General features: G+C 43.4%; 1 protein-coding gene across 1 annotated transcript; it reads left to right on the top strand.

The window, feature by feature from the left end:
* Nucleotides 1–4,448: 4,448 nt before the first annotated feature.
* Nucleotides 4,449–15,183, top strand: gdf5 (growth differentiation factor 5). Its single transcript, XM_018686359.2, is given in 5 exon segments — nucleotides 4,449–5,375; nucleotides 5,377–6,193; nucleotides 10,238–10,419; nucleotides 10,421–10,450; nucleotides 10,452–15,183. Coding segments are annotated over 5 exon segments (1,851 nt in total). The 5' UTR covers nucleotides 4,449–5,315; the 3' UTR covers nucleotides 11,214–15,183.
* Nucleotides 15,184–15,929: the final 746 nt, after the last annotated feature.

The following is a 15,929-nucleotide window of genomic DNA, read 5'->3' as shown; positions in this document are numbered from 1 at the left end:
AAATTCATATAAATGACATGAGACAAAAATCTGCTTCACTCTCTGAGCACACCTTTTACAGTGACTTTAGATTTGACTCCATTAATTGTTGATTTTTTTACTAACACTGTTGCAAAAATTGAACATTTAACCTTCAAAACAAAGATTTTCACCTCACTGGTCTTTGCAGAAACATTTATGTAGCTAAAACAACATGTGATAAATGCTGTGTCCTGATATTAAAAGTCATATTCTCTGCCGCTGAGCTCTCCTGTCTGCCCCCAGCGACAATAATAACTCAGTGAGGCAGACGGTGTGGAGGCTGCTCTGCTGATATTTAGACAGACAGGGGTGAGTGACACTGCTGAACCGCACAGCGAGACCACGTCTGCCGTGAGGTTAGACCAATAAAATAAAGAGTCAATTTGTTAGCAGCCGCCCTCCCTCCATCACTGCGAGCCTGTGCCTGGAGACACGTCCTGTTGGTGGAAATCTGCTGCTGTGTTTATAAAACATCACACCATAGGAGGAAAAAAAACGTTTCTTTAGAGGGCAGGAAATATAGAATATTCATGGTTTGGCCTGCAACAGACGTCTGTCGGTATATAATTACAAATATTAGTCACAGTGTCCTCTAATATAAAGGAGGTTCCACTATAACTGAAACTGCGAAAATAGTCAAGTTGAACAGGTGTTTGCATCGTTAGACATCTTCGTCTGGCAGTGACGGGCTCTTCTCGGACGTGAAGGTTAACCAGCCGTGTATCATTTGTCTGACTGGAATCAGTGTTTGTGTGTTTTAATGTAGTCATAATGAAATTTTATCCCAGCGGTGTGTTTCCATGGAAGGTTGTCATTTTAACAAGACTGAGAGTCTAGCAGCTGTGAGAGGCTGTAATTACACACAGCGGAGCTTTGAGCTAAATGCTAACGACTGTGTGTTCATGCTGATGTTAGGAAGATATAATGTTTATCATGTTACACACATTTTAGTTTTGATGGTGCAAAACACTTACGTACAGCTGAGGCTGATGGGACAAATGCAGATTCTGACCTGATGATGAAACATTACATAACATCAAACATGAGTGTCCTGGTGCTCCACCTCATAGCTGTAGAGACATTAAACTGAAAATCACACGTGTTGACCACATGGTGGCGCTGGTAGCTGGTACAGAACAGTGCAACAGTTTTAAACACTAATGGTAAATCTGAGAATGCTTCAAAAAATAGTTTCCACAGTTGTTCTGTCAATCTAAGCCAGTGTTATACTTCATGTATCTGAGGACATGGGGGTTCTCGTGATGCAAATTTCGTTGTTGCATCATTGGACGTTGCAGATGTCAGCGTACCCACCAATCTGTGGATTTGAAGAGGGAGCGAGTGGAGCGCAAAGGATCATGGTCTCTGTAGTTCTGAATTCCCTTCACTCTGCTCTACAACTGCAGTTTTACCCAGAGGACCTGTCGTTTGTTGGTCTACAACGGTATCGAGACACTTTTGTTCTCGTGATATCATGAAATTGATGAAACCGTTCAATCACCTGAAACGTAGCAGCTGTAGGTGTGATGAAACTTAAAGCTGCTGCTTTACAGGAAGTGAAATGTTCTAAAATGACTGCTGTTCAGAGGATAAGGAAGAATCCCTCTGGTTTAGTTAACAACACCACCTTTTCTCTCCCTCCACCCTCGGGCTGAACTTTGCTTCTTTTTGGCCCATTAGTGCAATAAGAACTGCAAAGTTGTTTTTCCAGCTCTTTGCTTGTGTAGCTGTAAAATTTAAAGTCAAAGACAGTTACTGCTTTGACTCGAGGTTCCTAACGTGTTGCAGCCACAATTATCTGCATATAAAATGAGTCTGGCAGCTGACAGAGCTGTATACATGTGCAGAGAGAGAGAAACAACAGTATACTCTGTTAATGCAGCAGAGATGTATTACACCGGGCTTTAATTTACAATTAAAGCAAACATGAAGCGGTCACTGAGCGCCGTCTGTGCTGCAGCTCCTCAGCCAGTCACCGTTACTCACATCCCTCGGCTGTTTACTCGAACTGACTGGATCAGGTTGATTTTATGTGTGATCCGTGACAGCCTCATATTATCCAATCACTTCTGTTCATCCATCATGCCCTCAAACCGAGAGAGGGAAAGACACAAAGATCGAGGGAAGAGGAAAGAAAGTTAAGAGAGGGAAAGAGAAACACTGCACCAGAACAGCAGCTCCTGTTACAAACCACCAGAGACCTGCTCCGCTGCCAAAGTCTCCAGATCTGATCCCAAGCTTTCTGGCTGCTAATTATTCCTCGAGCTTGGTCTAAACTAAATTTATGACACTATGCTGGCGCTCCTTGTGGCATCATAAATTAAACTGGCAAAGAGTTTTAGAATCAAAACCAAGGCCCCCTGCCCTCCAGCGAAGGAAGGAAAATGTAAAAAGTGGAGAATGTAAACGTGGATGTTCACTGTTTGAGAGGCCGACTCTCTGACCTGTCTCTCTGTTTATAAGCACTGACTTTGTATTTTCTGAGCCATTTCTTTCTGGAGCTCGTGCAGATGAAGCCTAAAGGTTGAGACTCCTTCCAAGAAAAACAGCAAAAAAACAACATTCATTTATGTTTAAGTGTAGAGACTATGGGAATTAAGAGTCCTGTCCTGAATGGACGGGACAACAAAACATCAGGTTTTCATTTCTTGTTTCTTTCCAACAGTCAACATTGGTTCCATCACCACCATCGTTCGCTAACCTTTTATTATAACCATGGTGATGAAGGTCTTCTAAACATAACAAAGTCATTTTAACCGAATTCATGATCTTTCCCTAAACCTAACCAAGTTGGTTTGGTGCCTAACCGTCACCAAACCTTTGACCACAACTCTGCAGGATCAGATTTTTTTTTTTTCCATCAGTGATTTGTAACAGATTTAAAGCTGCTGCTGCTTCTCTGGGCATCAGGTCAGAAAACATTTCTACGTGTTGTTCTGGAGGATGACGATGAGCGACATACTGCAGCCATGCTAACAGCTCTGTGAGGCTGCACTCATGGTGTGTTCCAGTTGTACTCAGAAGTCAGAATTTCCAAGTTCCTAGTCGGACGTTTCAACTGGAATGCCCCTTGAAGTGATTTCAACTAGAAAATTGGAGCAACCCTGACATAAGAATTCAAGATGGCTGCTACTTACATCAACAGCAGTGAACACTCTGCTAATGTTCCTGTTTATGACAGTTCAGTCTTATTAGTTTCACATTAAATCAGTCATACACATAGACTGGTGTTGCTAACGATGGCTAGCATTAGCAGTGGTTCACATTCGTGGTTTAACTTTACGTTTTTTAACAGAGAGTCTTGTCTCCGTGACTTCAGGGGACGTTACACTGACTTACTCATCTCCTGGAGACTTACTTTAATCTAAACCTTAACGATTACTTACCTGACCTTTAACCTCCTGACCCCAAAGTCAAAACATACCCTCATCTTAAAGTTTCATGATTTACATTACAGGGACTTTTTGTTTTTGTCCCCATAAGGATACAAGTCCCCATAACGTGTAAACACGTGTAGGTCCCCACAACATGAGAAATACCTGGAACACACACACACACACACAAAGAGCCTGACTCTGCAAAAAGCTTATTTTGTATTTTCTGATATAACTTGGATCATGATTTTTTTCCCCTCTGGTTTTAAACTGATATTTTTTTAATTAATATGAATCAACAACAAATTATTCAATTTAAAATTGATGTGATCGATTTTTAAGAAAATATTACAAGAAGATAAACATGTAAAGACCTGAGAGACATTTTCAGATCACATCCTGCGTCAGTTCTTCTAGTTTGCTTCATGAAGCTTCAGCAAAGCTCAAACTAATCTTTAAAACGGGTCAAAACTTTCTCTCCAAACAGAATCTTTCACTCAGAGCTCACCTGAGAGTCTGCAGCTCACCTGTCTCTCTCTGCCATCATCAGAGCTGAACTCTCAGTTTTGAGGCTGATGATAATGTTGTTAATTTTGCAGGTATTTGGTCATAAAACAAAGTCCTGGACAAATTAAAATGTTGACCTGATGGTGGCTAAACTTAAATTCGGGATATTTCTAATCAGGTTTTGAATGAGTCTTGACAGAGAATCAGAGATTTCTATGATTCGGTTTGGCCTGAAATGTGAATCACATCTGATCAAATCTCAAATTTAAGACATCTTCATTCATTTAAATGTGACTTTATAGTCCTTGAATATCTCAGACTGACAAATAACGGGTGAGAACTCAGCTGTAGGTGTCTGAGACTGGAGTTATGACTGTAATGAGTCAAAGCTGCAGCTGAAGTCATGAAAACACTCACAGGGGCAATTTTTCTAAACTATTTGCCAATAAAGCGCCTGTACTTTTATTTTAGTCACATTTTCAATGCGGGACTTTCAGCCTGTTTGTAATAGAGTATTTTCTGATGTGTGACTTCACCTGACACCCCCCACCCCCCCATCCCTTTTGTTTAGAGAAAGTAGAAGCCCAGAAAAACGACTCACTTCAAATGACAAACTGCAAAGTTTTTCTTTACTCCCCCTCTCTCTCCCTTTTTTTCTTGGGGGGGTCTGGTTTGTGCCATTTAGTCTTACAGCTTGAGTGAGTCATTGGTGGAAAGAGGGGAGGAAGATTTGAGAAGAAATATTGCTGTTAAATGACTTTGGACAGCATGACATCACGGGGTAATTAAAACAGCTTTCTGGAATTCCGTTTCCAATTCCTGCGCTCAGGTTTGTTGGAGGATTTTTTCGAGCACCTGCAGGTTGGTGTGTGAGTGAAATATTTTCACTGGACGGAGTTCAAACTTTGAGGGGAAAGAGAAAAAAACGGAGGCAGCGGCATTACGCCATTCTTGCCTCTCTTGGAAAAAAAAAGTGGGATTTAAAGAAGTTTCTAAGAAGATATCCAGCAGAATAGAGCCGCGGAGTGTTTAATGCAGGTCGTCTGTTTCTCAGCCTCCTCTTGGATTTCTGCACTCCTCTCTCAGGCGGGATCTCTCCAGCACTATGGTTCTTACACATGACGGATGGGAGGATAAGGCTTTGCAGGATTTGTTTCTTCAACTTCTAAAACTCAGTTACAGTCCACATCTTTGCTTTTACAACCTCGCATATGTCTATAGTCCGTTACAGACGGGAAAAGCACTTTTTATTCATCCCCCCTCTGGCAGAGCGCAGGGAGACCTCAGAGGATGAAAGACTCGGACCGAACAGGACTGTTCCCTCTTCTTTTTTTAAGCCAACAGGTCCAGAGATTCTGAACAGACTGCGGTTTATTACGATGACGGCCTGGCAGAAGGCAAAAGGGCTTTAGGATGAAAGTTGTGAAGCGACTTTGTCTCCTGCTGAGCTGCTGGACTCTCATTTACCTGCACCCCTGTCCTCGGTTCTCTCAGCCGGACCAGACCGACCGAGCAGCACCAGCAGCACCAGCACCGGCTTGGAGAGGCAGCGGAGCGCGCGGCGGGCGGCGGGGACGGAGAGCACGCCCACGGGAGAACCAGACAACCGGCGGCCGGTCCTGGGACGTGGAAACCCTCACCGGTGAGTCCGGCGAGGATCACGCGTATCCGCGCGGGTCCGCCGTTAATCAAGGGCGAGACGACAGCTGTTAAAAGCTCAGCCGCCGCGGTGACATCTGCGTCCTCAGCCTCGCCGCTGCGCAGCGGGGCCGCGCCGGTGAACCGCGCACAGCTGCAGCAGCTGCAGCGGGACAGAGCCGTCAGCTTGGGGCGCAAAGAGGCTGTGCGCTCCTGGCTGCCCGGCGGGGACGCTCACATTAAAGCGCACGCTCCCGTGGCTTTTAGCGCACATGCAGCGGGGAAAGGAGTCAGGACTGCGGCTGCTGGAGGTGGAGGCGGTGGCTCACCGGGGAGAAACTTTGGGAAAGTCGCTCCCGGTGCAGCGCGAGCAGCTGCTCCTGTGCGCACCGGGCCTCCGCAGAGAGTCGCCTCTGTGCAGAGGCAGCAGCAGCAGCAGAGCGGAGCGGCGGCTCCGGTGGCGCAGCGGGGAACCAGCTACAAGGCCCTGAAACTGAGCGACCGGGAGACGCATCACAAGCAGCCGCTGGTGATTCCTCACGACTACATGCTGTCGCTGTACTGGTCTCTGTCCACCGGGGACCTGAACAGCAGCGCTCTGCATGAAGCGGGGCTGGCCAACACCATCACCAGCTTCGTGGATAAAGGACAAGGTAAACACGACCTCTCTAAAGCTCTTCTTTCTCTGTCACTGAAGTTTCCTGCTGCTGTTTGAGTCATTTAGAGTTTTATATGAAGGTTTTCAGCTGCTCCGGTTGGAAATCATCTTCCACCTTCAACTTTAAAAACATGTTATTTCTGCGACTTTTCTCATTTGTGCAAATTGAAATTCAAGCTTCATTTAGCAGGATGTGCTGAGAACGTCACTGTGGCGCGTTTCAGGTGATGAATAGAGCAGAACCTGTTTAATGGAGCTGGACTCCTGCTGCAGTCAATCATCTCCACTGTCATTAGAGGAAATCCATGTCACTGGTCTGAGGACTAATTTTCATGACTGAGCTTTGACTGAGTGATTCGTCGTGAAAACTGACAAACGAGGGGACAGAACAGGAGCCGGGGCAGAGAGGAGGTCTCAGTCCTGGGACTGAGGAGCAGGGCTGGATCTACGGGGGGAGATGATGTTTGATTCCTGGGGCTGCAGAGAGAGGGGAGGGCGGGGGACAGGACTGGAGGTCAAACTCCAGTCTGGAGGTGAGTGGAGGAGGGCGGTGCTGGGAACACTGTAAACTGTCCAAATGTAGACATGTCTGCGTTCAGGGTGGGGGGGTTGTCCGTGAGGTAAGAGCATCTGGAGGGGGAGTCATGAGGGTCAGCTGCTCGTATACAGAGGGAATCATGGGAAAAAGGATGACTCTGTTACTCATAACTGCGCTGGAACTGACTTCAAAGCTGCAGGAAGCTGAATCGTGAGCGATCACACGTCCAAATGTCACTGACATGTGGAGCAGGGCAACACTTTGGAGACGGTGCGGATTGAGAGTTAGAGGTTCAGCCAGCAGCCAGTTAGCTTAGCTTCTCTTAGCTTAGCACGAAGACTGGAAACAGCGAGCATGGCTCTGTCCAACCAGCTCCTCTAAACCTCACGGCTTATAACATCACGTCTCGTTTGTTAAGCAGCTTGGATCAGTGACTAAAGATGCTGCTGAGTCTGGATCAGTGCTGAACGGTGATGTGTTCACTGACTGATGTGCATTTGAACGGTGATGACACAGATTAGCTTTGGTGTGATTCGTGATCTCCACCTCTGCTGGCAGACAAACAAGCATTCACACCAACGGCAATTTAGAGTCACCAACGTGCATGTCTCTGGACTGTAGCTGTGTGTTTGAAGCCATCTGGTCATTCGCTGCAGCTCTCGGTGATATACGCCTCAGGAGGGTAAATAAACACTCCTCACAGCCAGGAGGAGGGTGGCCCCCCTGTGTGATGTTATCTTTACGGTGTAAAACTGTTTGAAACAATGTTTGAATGAGCAGAGTTTAATATTTCTTGCCCTGCTAAAGGTTTACGTTTCAAGCACTTAATGTACTTTTAATTTGGGCTTTATTTGTTTAGCGTGTCCTCAGCAAATCGCCAGTGACCTCCTCCACATGTCGAGGGGCAGAGGAGGTGTAACTGATGGTCTGACACATCTCCTCCCCCTCACTGCTCCACATTAACTCACTTCCATCTTTACTTTCTTTACTTCTTTCTTACACGTTGCTTAAACTCCAGTCAGTGTATTTTAGTCTCATATGACACATCACAGATGCACGATAGTCACATTAAAATATTTCTTTTCACTTACAGTTTAAACTTAAACTGTGTGTGCTGCAGTAATATGACAAATACATTTTACTCATCTGTCTTGAAAACAAACAAAAGCTGAAAAAGCTGACATGATACTGTTTACAGACATCTGTTCAAGTTTACAGTGGCTGTTTGACAAAAATCAAAACTTAAACTCAAAAATCAAAGAGTCACTGATGTAATGTACAAACGAGCAAAACAATCCTGTCTCCTACTGCCTGTCTACACAGTTATCCACACAGGAGATGACCGTAAAGTTATTTGACTCTTAAACTAATAAAAATAAAGCAAACTATCTACTAATCAAAATAAACATGCAAAATAAATAAATAATAAAAAAAAAAATCAAACTCTTTTTCCTCTGAGTTTATTTTTTATTCTAGTCATTGAGACAGTTAGCAGCAGCTGACCTGACTCCACAGACTGCCTAGCTGAGTGCTGATTATAACTCTGAACCTGTGCACTGAAATACTCTGTGCAAGAGGCATGGCTAAAGTGTCTGCTAACGTAGAGATGTTTCTGTGGTGAACATCCAGAAGAGAGTTAAGATGTTTGACTGTCAAGATTGATCCTGAATTTACGCCCTCCTCCTGACAGCAACAGGAAGGACAGCCGACTAAACGTTAACGTTACATTACTGTTCCTGAGGTGAAAACAAAAACCACGTCAAATCAAATCAGCACAGCGTTTAATTCCTCTCAGTCTGAGGTTTAATCAGATCCTCCAAACACAAATACCACCATGGGTGTGTGTGCGTGTTGTCGAAGGTTTGTTTCCTCTGCAGCAGATGCTGATTAACTGAAGTCTAGCGGCGGTGAATAGCTGCAGGTCCATAATAACAAGCCTGTTTACAGTCCGATGTGGTCTCCCTGTCTGGTTCTAATGTACTTTTCAATGCATGTTGAAGTCCTGGACAGGAATCGGGGGGCGTATGACGTGAGAAGAAGTGAGCGGAGCGGAGAGATCTGCTGCTGCTGCTGCTGTGTGTGTGTGTTTGTGGATTTCATTGCTGGATTCCATTTGGACATGGAAGTTCACTGGTTTCCCTCACTGACAACAAAAGAAAACATTACACACCACACATTCAGCTCTCTCCTTCTGATGTTTGTGTGTGTGTGCGTGTGCGTGCTTGTACGGCTATCTGTGCGAGGACCGCTCTCAGTTCTGCACCTTCAGGGCATTTTTGGAAAGTGAGGACTTTTTGGCTGAACCTTTTTTTCTGACACACCCTCAAAGGGCTGTTTGAGGTTTAAGACTTGGTGTTACGGTTTAGCTTAGAATTAGGTTGAGGTTACAGTCGCATATCGCAAAAGACTGCTTGAACTGCGATAAATGGCGTATTTCCATGTGGTGCATTCACACTCTGCTAGTCAATATGTTTGGCCAATCAGATGGAGCTGTACGGCCCCTATGTAGATGCTTGTAGCTGAGGTTGAAGCATGTGGAGATTTAGTTAGTGAACGTCGTGATGGTGGAAGGTGAGTGAAGAAAATGTGGGCAAAGAAAAACTTGAAAAGAACAGCACGTCTGTTATTTGTAAATATTTAAGTTATTTTGGTTCTCAAACGCCTGTGGCGACCACCAGAGGAAACACAACTAATCTCCAAGGCCACACAACCACAAAGATTTACACAACGGGTTGCAATGTAGCGTCAGCAAAAACAAAATTACTAATGTTATTTTCTGTCAAAGTGATAAAGAAACTAAAAGTTCATTGCTAATATAGCAGCTGTAGCCATGTGTCAGCAAAGGCTCCTCACTGTTCAGGTCCATGATAGCAGAAAACTCAAAGCAGAAAGACATTAACTCTGTATACTGAATATTACTACATTATAATATTTATAACAAGTCACATCGTCAACATTCAACAGCGCTATCACGTTTAACAAATATCGTGCAGCCCTATTTTTTATTCTTAGCCTGCATGTGCTATGTGTGTACAGTATTAAAGCAGCAACTAAGCTAAAATGTTAGAAAATATGGGAAAACACTGTTATAGTTTAACTCAAGGCGACATATTCAGATTTCTCACAGTTCAGCATCAAATCTTCACTTTTAAGAAGCTTAAAGTGGAAAATGTGACAAAAAATGACTTTCTGATTATCAAAATGATTTTCTCTTCATTGACTTTATGATTGTTTAATAACTGCAGATCTAGTGTGTGTGCAGGTTTTCATGTCTGCCTTTGTGCTTATGTGTGAACCCATATGTGCATACATGAACATATTTACGTGTGTTTGTGTCTCTGAACACGCTGGCCTTTCTTTCACCCCTGTCACATTTGCACCTGCATTTTTTATGTTACACGTGTGTCTGCAAGTGATTTTACTTTTCTGTGTGCGTGTGTGCATTTGCCTTTCTGTCAGTGCTAACTCATTTCACATTTCTCTCGGTGTCCTCCCTCGCAGATGAGCGCGGGCCCCAGCTCAGACGGCAGAGGTATCACTTCAACATCAGCTCTCTGGAACGAGACGGGCTCCTGGGGGCCGAGCTCCGCATCCTGAGGAAGCGTCTGTCTGACCCCCGCAGAGCCTCGATAGGATCCTCGGCCTCTGATGGAGGCAGAGGAGGAGAAGGGGGAGGAGGAGGCTTCGTCCCCGTGCCTGAAGCTGTACACCTGCGACTTCAGGTAAACAAAAGGCTGCTCTGCTGCAGATGAAGGCCATGGAGGATCTGGTCAACGGATTCGGCAGCAAATGGGAAGTGTTTGACGTATGGAAAGTCTTCAAGGGTTTCAAAAACCAGCAGCACCAGCACTCCCAGCAGCTGTGCTTTGAACTGGAGGCCCTGGAGCACAGAGGCGGTCGGCCCATGGACCTGCGTGCTCTTGGGTTCGCCCGGCCCGGCAGGACCAACAAGGAAAAGGCCTTCTTCTTGGCGTTTGGCAGAAGCAAGAAGCGCGACCTTTTCTACAACGAGATCAAAGCTCGGTCAGGCAATGACAACAAAACCGTCTACGAGTACCTGTTCACCCAGAGACGGATGCGCCGAGCTCCCGCTGTGAGGGTGGCGAAAAAAACACTGCAGCAGCCGCAGTCGCTGCCCCAGCATCAGGCAGTGAAGACGAGGCCGCGCTGCAATCGGAAACACCTCCACGTCAACTTCAAGGAGATGGGCTGGGACGACTGGATCATCGCGCCGCTGGAGTATGACGCGTATCATTGCGACGGCGCCTGTGACTTCCCCATCCGCTCGCACCTCGAGCCGACCAACCACGCCATCATACAGACCCTGATCAACTCCATGGACCCAGAGTCGGCGCCGCCCACCTGCTGCGTCCCCACCAGACTCACCCCGATCAGCATCCTCTACATCGACTCGTCCAATAACGTCGTGTACAAGCAGTATGAAGACATGGTGGTGGAGGCGTGTGGCTGCAGGTAGCAAAGAAAGGTGAGAGAAAAAGAGAGAGACAGACAGTTCCTGTCCTTCTCTCTGAGGGAAGACAGATTTGTTTGTTAACAATATGATCGAACCTAAAACTTTAAGATCAACACTGAGCAAAAGAGTTGTTTTTTCAGCTGACTGTGACCGAACTCACTGCTATGCAACAGACATTATTCTTCACACTCAAGTGGACTTTCAGACCGCATACCAAAGACTGTTAGACACTGTTAAAGACTAAACAGAGACAGATAAACTCATGGAGGTGATGCTCTTTAACACCCACTCACTAAAACTTGTGTGTTATGTTGATGTTGGTGGTGATAAGAAAAGATGCATCTGAGAGAAGCCAAAAACAGCCAGACAACAGAGACGATTTCAGATGAAAAGCTTAAGATTAAAACTCAAACAGATTTTTGCTGCCCATTCTATTTTTTCTCTCTCTTCAGATTTGTATCTACTGTATGTCCTGATTGGTGTAAAAAGTTTGTGTGTAACAGAAATGCTATTGAAACGTTAGTGAATTATACTCAAAAATGCCCTTTTCCAGCACTTATCTGCCAATGTGCCTTTGCCCGTTCACATGTACAATGAGGAGTTATTTGTATGCCTTATCCCAGACTTTTTTTTTTTTTTATAAAGCATGTGAAGAATTTCTGATGTATAAATACTGGCCAGTGATGAAGTGCTAATCTGACCTGCTCCAAATGTGGGAAAGTTGCATAAACTACTCTTCAATAAAAAATGTCTAATTGACTGAGCTCCAAACTCCTATCAGTCCGAACCTTTGCCCCCCCCGGGCTCTGTAGACTAAACAATCGAAGGAATTTGTGAGATCTTCAGATGCCAAATCACAATTTAACCCAGGAATGATTGTGTTTGATTTGGAACATCAGCGTTCCTTTGGTTTTGCTGCACGTTAGGTGAGTTCACAGGTACTAAAGAAGGCGTTTCTTTCTCTGAGTTTACATCCGGTCTCTTGGCTTGCCAATCAAGTCTTCTACATCTCAGTTAAAACTGTTAAGATTTTGGGCGTGGATTAGTTTTCAGATTCCTGGGGTCAGCATAGTAACAGGAGGTGTGGTTTAATACTACAGCAAACAGGAATTAAGTAGCTGTTTACAGTGCAGCCAAACAAACTCACTTTAACTGCTGTGTTTTGTGAGGACACTTCACGATAAAAGCTGCCCCGAGTTTCACCTGCTTTTAATCTGTTTAGTTCTAGAAAACATCACTGTTGCTATGGTTATGCCTGACGTCCACATTACTCCGTAGTTTTCGAACTGGTATAACTGAGACTTTTGGAAATGCCGCTGGCCCCGTTTTAGTTTGAAAACTCTGGGTCTTGTCAGTGTCCTTCTGTGATCATTATTTTCTGTAACAGTTCCAGCTTGCGTCAAGCAAAGAAATCTCTTGTCTAACTTTTGTCCATTGCTGGTCCTAGTTCATAGTACTTTCAATCACATCAAACGTTAACACTAAATTACATGCTGCATCATTTCCTCTGAATTCTGGGTGTGAAGGCAAGTTGAACAAACAATGAAAAACTAACAATAAAAGCTACTATAAAAAGAGATCTAGTCTATAAATATATTGAATTTATTGAATATATTGAACTTCCACCCAGGAGTATTAAAACACTCCCGTCCTTTTGGCTTGAAAGATAGCTTTCACCCTACAGTGATAGAAAATGTGTTTGCAAGAGCTTTTCGCCTGGTTTTTGCCATATTTTAGCAAAACATTTTTGTGATTTTTAAACACGTGTTGGAAATGTTTAGTGGTTTGAGACATTTCTATTGAGAGGAACTGTAAGTGTGAATTCAAACTGACCACAGCTGCTCTGCTCCATGAAGGATGAAACTAACATGCCGTGTTAACAACCTTTTTTATCGTGTAATTAAAGAGGAAAAAGGAAAAAAACTTTATTATCACTAATTAGTAAAGTAGGAGCTGGTCAGTATTTTACTGGCACCTGATTCATATAAAGAAACCACAGGCTGTATTATAAAGTGTTACCACAACTCTTTCACAAGTGTCTGGTCACTTTGTCAAGGGTTTTTTAAAGCTTTTAAAGCCCAGACACCAAATAATAAATTTAATTTTTCCTTGGACACAGTCTGTCTACACATACCAACACACTCCTGAAGTCACTGCCCATTAGACACAACCTCACATGGCCTGTTTTGGACCCTACACATATTGAGGGGAGAACTGGACCATCTGTAAAGCTGTACAGACGACTACATCTTTATTGTTGCTATGTAACATATACAACAGCAGCAACACGTCTTTGTCTGTGTTTCATACAGGCAGCAGCGAGTGCACCTGTCTGCCTGCCCCTAGTAAAACTCCTCAACCATTGGATGAAGCCATCTGCGCCGAGCGAATGGCTTGTTTCTCTTGGAAACTGAGTGATGTAAGCATTTCCTTTAATCAAAGCTGAGGCATGCCAGTGGTATTGCCCCCTCTCTGAAAACCTGAACTGACAAGGCGAGGGCTGGGAGAGGCTGAGCAGGACTGGACTTTTAAAAAAATAACTCTATTAGAATTTAGCTGCTAGCTTGCAGCTTCAAACCAGGGATCTTGGATTACAAATTACAAACTGCAGACCATTTGAGGAAAGTTTGCAGTTGTATTAAGACAGACTCCGAGGACAGGATCTTGGGTATATCAACACTACTCACTAAATTTCTTTAAATCCCACAGCAGCTCATTTACAAGATGAGTCTGTTGTCACGCAGCAGCTGCAGAGCCCCCTTTATTTTCATTAACATGTAATAAAAACTACATAGTTTAAAACATACCACTGCTGCAGGTTCAGTTATTCCTCCTAGAGATGTAATCTTCAGATTTATATTCTGTTTTTCTCGTGTCTTAAATGAAAAATGTTTGTGTAAAGGTTGTGATTTATGGCGCTCGTGATTTGTGTGTCGGTAAACAATCAGCTCATTCTTTTCAGATGTGGGAAGGAACCCATTCACTCAGACTTGACAGACCTAAATTTAGCAACAAATGCCAGTTACAGATAAGAGGTATTCCAAGTGTTTTTCCCAGCCGGAGACATACTTTAAAAAATTCACTCTGGGCTGAATGTCCATGTAAGTCTATCGCTTTTCTGAGTGTGTTTAAAACAACAACTTTACTCAAATACATGTAAGATAATCTACATGTATACACCACTTTGAAATACCATTACATATCATATTGGCAATATAGGATTGTACATTTAGGAATTCCTTTAAACTAAGTATTCATCGAAAACACATCCTTCAGTTTACCATGTTTGATGCTCTTTCTAAAAAAACAAAAAAGTTAAAAGATAAAATTCTGGTTTGTTATAACTAGGGTTTTATTTTTGCATCTTTGCCCATAACATCATGCTTCCATCGAACAGGAAAAATAAGTACAGCAGGTTAAAGCTAAAGAAGGAAGGTTTGTTAACTGTGATGAATGTGTACAATGAACAGTTGGGGTAAAAATTCACCTTTTTTTCATGTTAACTAACATGAGTTTAAAAACCATGAAAGTCTGACCTGCTGCTGTCATTAGAAATCAAATCTGACATCATTTAATTTGGGCAAAGATGTGAATCTACTTTATGATCGCAGATTAAGATGAATGTATTTTTAGCTAGGCTAGCAGTGTGGCTCTGTGGATAGTAACTTGGTCGTCAGTTGGTCCACTGCTTTGGTCCAGATCACGCTAGTGGCTCCTCAGATTACATAGCGATACTTTGAGCTAAATGCTAACATCAGTATGCTAACATGTTCACCCTGACAATGTTAACAGGCTAATGTTAAGCAGGATATCTAAACGTTTTAGCATGCTAACATTTGCCAGTTAACACAAAGTAGAGCTGAAGCAAATGGCACTTTCATTGGTTTTGCTTATATCTGGGTATAAACATAATTATTGGACAGTTTGACCCAATGATGGCACTAGATGAAAAGTTACAGGAATACCAAATTTATTATAGTTCATCCTCAGGGGAACATGAATGGTTGTACCAAATATCACGGCAATCCATTCGAAACAGATGTTCGAGACATTTTAGTCTGGACCACAGTGGTGGACTGACGATGACAGCTATTCACAGAGCCATGGTGCTAGCATAAAATGTAGTACTGTCATAAGAATCCCTAAATGTTTTATTAACAATACTCAAAAATCAGGTGAGCTGCAATCACAATTTTCATTTTCTATACATTAAACTTTAGATTAAAGTCAAATGTAAAAATCATCTTTGATATGTTTCAAAAATCTGTCTCAAAATCAAAAAAAGTCAAGTTCTGATCACAAAGTCCTGAAGTCTGTATGAAGGCAAACTGGTTCCACAAATCACATTTCATCTGTGCTACTGCAGCCCTGTAAGCAGCTGGAGGAGGTACTGAGTAGAGTGTTGTTAAATGGACATTGGGAAACACTATTCCCCACAGAGAGAGCGCCTGGCTTTAATTATCACACATTTCCACACATTAGCCCATCTGAGATACAGGCACCGGATTATACAAACAGCTGATTTAAATCTCCACGTATGATTTATGGTGACTGATATTTCCTATGATTTATGACGGTGTAAAAGTGTGTTGGCTCGACAGGAAATGAAACATAATTGGGAAATTGACTTCACGGTATGCTTTCTTGTATGTTTCATGCCTCCTAACACGGAATGGGATTGTTTAAGGAGGAACACAATGGTTTGGATGCTGGGCTCTT

The sequence above is a fragment of the Lates calcarifer genome, unplaced genomic scaffold (genome assembly GCF_001640805.2).
Source record: "Lates calcarifer isolate ASB-BC8 unplaced genomic scaffold, TLL_Latcal_v3 _unitig_1631_quiver_445, whole genome shotgun sequence".
NCBI lineage: Eukaryota > Metazoa > Chordata > Actinopteri > Centropomidae > Lates > Lates calcarifer.
The sequence above is the reverse complement of the archived record's forward strand: the minus strand, read 5'-3'. Positions and strand labels throughout refer to the sequence as shown.